Source organism: Accipiter gentilis, chromosome 16, assembly GCF_929443795.1.
Source record: "Accipiter gentilis chromosome 16, bAccGen1.1, whole genome shotgun sequence".
NCBI lineage: Eukaryota > Metazoa > Chordata > Aves > Accipitriformes > Accipitridae > Astur > Astur gentilis.
The window spans coordinates 11,001,776-11,007,987 of NC_064895.1; the positions used below are offsets into that span (position 1 = coordinate 11,001,776).

The window sequence follows — 6,212 nt, forward strand, 5'->3', positions numbered from 1 at the left end:
TTGCTCGCTGGTAGACTAGAAAGACTTGCTAGATGATCTTTTCCACCAGGATCTCTTTAGGGTTTGCAGTGTTTCTATTTTTTTTGGTTAGGTGCTTGTATGATGGAATTAGAAGCATGCTTGTAAAACATACGGATGATACTAAGCTGGGAGTGGTACAGACACTATGGAGGGCAGGATCAGAATGCAAAATAATCTTGTCAAGTTGAGAAACTGAAACGTTAAATTGGCTGTGATTCAAACAGCAAAGGCAAAATACTACCAAAGATTGGGAGTAATATACAAAAACAAAATGGGAAACAACAGCAAGGCACTGTTCCGTGGAAAGGAATTAGGCTAAGGGTAAGCAAACTACACATGAGTAAACAGATCAGACTTCCAAAATACTGTGACATAAAAGGAAATCTCATATTCGCATGTGAAACAAAGTAATTCTTCCATTCTCGCTGCTGGTGAGAGATCAGTTGGAGTGTTATGACCTCTTATGTGGGCACTCAGGATGCGAAGTAGCAGGAGAGAGTTAGAGAAGAACAGCAAGAATGATCAGAGAATCCAGAAAGCAATTTCTATGAGAAAGGGGTGAACACTGATTTGCTTGAAAATTGATTCTCATTCTAGAAGAAGAAACATAGGAGAAAGTGCAATAAAAATGTTCAAGTATGTAAAAGGCTGTTAAGAAAGAGGACTTGTACTATTCTCCCTGACCACTATGGGTAGGACAAAAAGTTGAGGTGAAAAGTGCAGCAAAATAGACTTAGAGTGTATTTTCTAATACTAAGGCTATTTAAGAATTACGGAATAAGTTTCCTAGGGAGCTGTGTGATATTCACCATCTGAGAGCTTTAAGGAGACTTCAACACATTTGTCACAAACATTTTTGGTAATGTTGTCCTGTTCTTGAACAAACAGGTGATCTCTTGAGGGCCCCTTCAATCTCCCCACCTGAGGGCTGCCTGGTTTCCATGGCTTTATGTTCCTGAATTAGTTTAGTTTTACTCCTTTTGATAGATTTGGTTTACTCAGTACTAAGTTTTCTTCTCCTTCCCTCTCTCCAGCCCCAAATTAAATACTGTATTGTGAAACATTACCAAAAGTATGAGCGTATCCTTCTATGAAACATACATTGCTAACTTACTTATCAAAGGGGCCTTCTTCAAATTTTTTTTTTTCATGTCAAATAGCAATGTATGTGACATACCCTTAGGTGAAATACCCCTTCCTTTCTAGGAATCCCCTTCCCCATCCCCCCCTCCCATAAAATCTGCTCCTCTTTATGCCAGCTTTCAAATCTCTCATTCCTTCAGCCTGCATGATACACTCATAGGTATTTTTTAATCTGCAAAAGGACTGTCTCCCTGATACCCTCAGGGGCCCATTGCATTGGGGTTGTTTTCTGACCTGTTTTGGTCTCAGGCACTGAAGTCATCCTGTGGTCCCTGGCTATGACCCATAAGCTGTGGGTTAACTGAGTATGGGTCCTACGCTAGCTGCCAGGCTACAGTATTCCAGTTCTCTTGCCTTATTGACAGCTCCTGCCTGTGGGCAGCGTCTGTCATCACTTCTTGCAGAGTAACGCCCAGTCTCACTGGAAGTAATTCTGACCTTTTCTCATTTTCAGCTAATTTTACAAACTCTAGAGTCAGTTACAAACGAGGAGGTGAGGCACCCCTGCCATCCAGTCCATAAATGCTCCACAACCCACAACTGAGAAACACTGCCTTAGATAAAACTGCCCATGCTTTTGCTGTTGTTTTCATGACCTTCATGTGGCTCTTCAAATACCTTGTTTGATAACAGATGTTACCCAGTCAGCTTGGTACCAAACAATTAGATAATGGACTTTGATATGTTTTCATGTTCGTATCCTTTGTAAAAGATATAATCAGGCTGGATCTCTTTTCTTCTTCTTTTGGTAACTTTCTTATGATTTTACTGTCTAGATTGGAGACATAAAAACTGCAGAAAAATATTTTCAAGACGTTGAGAAAGTGACTCACAAATTGGATGGACTACAGAGCCAAATTATGGTTTTAATGAACAGGTAGATAATAGCTAAATGAAACTTTAAAATATAGTTTTTCAAAGTATGCATTGTGAGCATTAAACTACCCTTGAGACAATCCTGTTCTCTTTCTCTGTTTTATGTAACTACATCTGTCATAAGTGAGACTGAATAGCATATAGACCCAGGAGATCTGTATTACTTGGTACAGTCATATTATCCTGTATTGAAATTGTGATCCTTCAGTTGATTTTACAAAGCTTTTTCTCATTCTTCCAGGCATTGCATATTTTCACTCTGCTTTTTCAGTATACATTTGCATAAATAATTTTTAGGAAAGGAGAAGTTATTTTGGGCCCTTATCCTCCAGTCAGATCTGCTAGTAAAATTACTGCCTGGTAGTTTCCAAGAATGCTGGAAAACATTGTAGTAAATCAAGCTGCATGATAGGGGACTCAGTTTGTAATGGTTAGCACATTGGCTTAATATATTTAGAAAATACTATTTAAAAGGGCTCTGAAAATTATATAGCGTGGCTAATTTCATGAAGAGAAATAATTCCAGGAAGAGAGTATCTGCATTTAAATTAATAAAAACACAATGAAGACTTGCTTTGGTAGGCAGAATATATAATAGCCAAATGATCCAAGTTGTCATTCCATTTGTCTGTAAATCAGTGTCTCCTTGCTGGTTGTAATTACACCGTGAAGAGCAAATGTCAGAAACTCTCACATCTATAACAGGAAAAATAAAAAATGGTGTCCATTCTTTTTAGAATATATTATCACCTTGAGTTTTTGAAGAGAACTCATTCATATGTCACTTACTTTCTAGAGCATTTCTCCACCTTGGTCAGAATAATTTTGCAGAAGCTCATCGATTTTTCACAGAAATTTTAAGGATCGACTCATCAAATGCTGTGGTAAATCTCCAAATTGCTACATTTATAATGAACACCTAAATTATTCTCATAATGCTTCATGCGTGGATTTAATTAGTACCCAGAGTATGCTCAGAGCTTTGGAGAAAAATTGGATGTGGCATGTGTGCCAAAGGGGTTTTAGTATACATAAGGATAAGATACAAAATGGGATGGGAAATGAAGAACCAGTCTATATGAAGGGCATGAATACTTAGGCATGCATGTAGAAATTCTGAGACATTATGCTTTACGGGATCTTCGCAAAAGCGCTTCTTTTTGCATTCACTGTTTTTAGCGTAGACGTGCATGTCAGAAAAAGAAATGGCAGCTGCCAACGTGTATAAGATTAACTTGATTTCACACAACATTGAAGGGATATTGTAATTTTAAACATGTCATTTTTAACACGTTGCATATCAGAGCCTTGGATTCCCATCACAAGAGGAGATCAAAGAGCTGTTTATTTACTTTTGGGTTTTCTACATTTGGCAGCTTTCAGTGCATGGTCATATAAAAGTGTTCCTAAGAACTGGGACAGCTTACCCCCAGTAGCCTGATCCAAGGCCATTTAAAGACTGAGGGGACTGAGTTTAAGAAGCACATGAATTGCATCATTTTGCAGGCTGTAAAATTGTATTATAAATCACACAAGATCAGTAAGGTTTCCTGAAGGGAGAGAAAAAAAGAATTTTTAAAAAGGCTGTGTTCTTCCTTTATCTGCAGCTTTCAGAAAGTGTGAAAGTTTCTGCTGCTAAACATGTTATATGACTTTGTACTGTTGGAAACCTGTTCTATGTGGTAAAGAAAATGGAAACTGACTTGATCATTTATGATGTATTTAGACTGACCTATTTGCTGAATTTACTTGAAGTCAGTTGTAGATGCCTTTGTGATAATTTCTTCCTGTTGCTTACGTGGATATTCTATATGTAAGCCAGAGAGAAAAACACTTCTGAAGATATAGTGAAGTCATTTAAAAAAACGATGAAAATGACAGCATGTAGAGGCTCATGTAGTTTCTGAAATCTGTTTCAGCCGACTTTCAAAATTAACTGACTAACGTCCTCTACTATTTATATTTCATTTTAGACTGTCTTTCAGAGTTTCAGCTCTTAGAAGTCAGCGGGTCATACTGGCACAGCATAAATCTTGAGAATAACAAGAGGAGGATTGGACTGTATGATTGATAATGTATTTTAGTTACTTGCACACACACGCACACAAAATAGTAATTCTTAGCACATAGTAAATCTGTTGTAACTCCAGATGCTAGACTTCTTTTTTTCATTCTCTCTCATCACTTGTAAATACATACATACACACATATATGTACACTTATTTATTTATTTACAATATATTTTTCTCTAGGCTAATAACAATGCTGCTGTTTGTCTTCTTTATCTGGGAAAACTAAAGGATTCCCTCCGGCAATTGGAAGGAATGGTTCAGCAGGACCCTAAACACTACCTGCATGAGAGTGTTCTCTTCAACTTGACAACTATGTATGAACTGGAGTCATCTCGCAGTATGCAGAAGAAGCAGGCACTTTTAGAGGCTGTAGCTATCAAAGAGGGTGATAGCTTTAATACTCAGTGTCTCAAGTTAGGATAGATCATTTCCAGCTAATTTTTTTCCAGCAAGGCTGGGTTTTTTAAATTGTATATACTCTTGCTAATGTGTAAATGTGAAATAAAATCTATTCCATTATGAATATTCAGTGGCATTACTACAGAATCTGTTGTCTCTAGCAGTCCTATCATTGTGAAGACTTTGTGCTGACCTAGAGCCAGCTTCATCTTGAGAAGTCTATTACTGTTTAGTTATTCTTCATTACAGTGTACTAATACATACACAGTCAAATACTCAGAATTTTTATAAGAAAAACTGAATTTGACCTTATATTGTCTTGATGATTGTTACAGCTTTTCAGTAATTAGTGAGCAAATCACATGAGCCAATTTCATCAGCTAAGAGTTATTGACAGAATATCAGTATGTGTATTATAGAAATGAAATTCTGAATGCACTTCTCTTCACTTGCTTCTACTGTGTGTGTCTCATTTTGCCCCCATCAAACTATGGAGTATTACACTTTGTATGTCCACAGCTCTCAGAGGAGGTTGCTTGATAACCACCGTGCAGAATCACAGCATGGTTGAGGTTGGAAGGGACCACTGCAGGTCATCTGGTCCAAGCCCCCAGTCCAGCAGGGCCACCTAAAGCGGGTTGCCCAGACGGCATGCGACGGATTCATATAGTTCCCCCCAGTATGAGGGACTATATCATCTGAATGATACCAGCTGGTGTCCCTATACTTTCTTGGTTTTGTGACACCATTAAATCTTTCAGATTAAAGCATTTGGATTCTGGAAAGCTGTGGGTGGGAGTGGGGGATTTCTCTGTTCCCAAACTAATGCGTGCTTCAATGCTTTCTTCCTCTCTCCCACTCTGGCCAACATCTCTACTTGGATGTTACCAGCAGATGCCACAAGGTTGTTCTAGGAACCCCTTAATTTGTGCATGTGTATGTATGTGAGCTCTTTTTATACTACAGCTGTCTTCCTCCTGCCTACCCTAGAGCCTGTGGATTCCTCTTGGTGCAGACAGGCGTAGCTCCTCCATTCTGGCATTCTGATGGGTCGAGAAAGGAGCATTGCCAGTTAGGCAGAGTGGAAACACAACCCATTTCAGCTCAGTTCCTCTCCTTTCCTGTTGCCAAGTGAAAACACCATGCAGAAAGTATTTCCCAGGGAAAACGATGGACAGGGTGAGGCAGAGGTATCTAAGGTTTAGGCCACACAGAGCGGAAGCAAACAGGGTGACGCAGAGCAGGACACAAGGCAGTGAGTGATGTGACAGTATCGGCATGCAGTTGGCATCCCTTGGAACACACATTTTTTGGCATCACAGTACCACTTTGGTATCAGTGTATTTCACATCTCTGCCCACATTTCTCCCTTCATCTGCATTGTAAAGATTCAGTCCGGATACTCCCATTCCTTGTACATGAATACAATATATACATCTGATCATTGGTTTTTTTATTGTTTTGAGATTTAATGTTTAGCAGTTGGAGTAGCTTCTTGTCATAAATCACTGCCATGGGACAATTCTGTAACTGTATTTGTTACATTTTTATGCCACATCCATCAATTAATTATCATCATCTTTAAACACCCGCACCTGTATTTTTAAGTAACTAGTAACATTTTTATGCTTGTCTGACTGGAGATACTATACAGGGGCCAAACAGTTGTCCTCAAAACAGGTTGTTTGAAAACTGCTGCAA

General features: G+C 38.7%; 1 protein-coding gene across 2 annotated transcripts in view; it reads left to right on the forward strand.

The window, feature by feature from the left end:
- Window positions 1-6,212, forward strand: part of TRAPPC12 (trafficking protein particle complex subunit 12) — a 58,233-nt gene extending 52,021 nt beyond the window's left edge. For both annotated transcript variants that reach the window (XM_049818983.1, XM_049818982.1), the window contains exons 10-12: window positions 1,941-2,041; window positions 2,837-2,924; window positions 4,293-6,212. In XM_049818983.1, coding sequence (XP_049674940.1) covers window positions 1,941-2,041; window positions 2,837-2,924; window positions 4,293-4,535 — 432 coding nt within the window. In that variant the 3' untranslated portion in view covers window positions 4,536-6,212. The remainder of the gene's footprint in view (window positions 1-1,940; window positions 2,042-2,836; window positions 2,925-4,292) is intronic.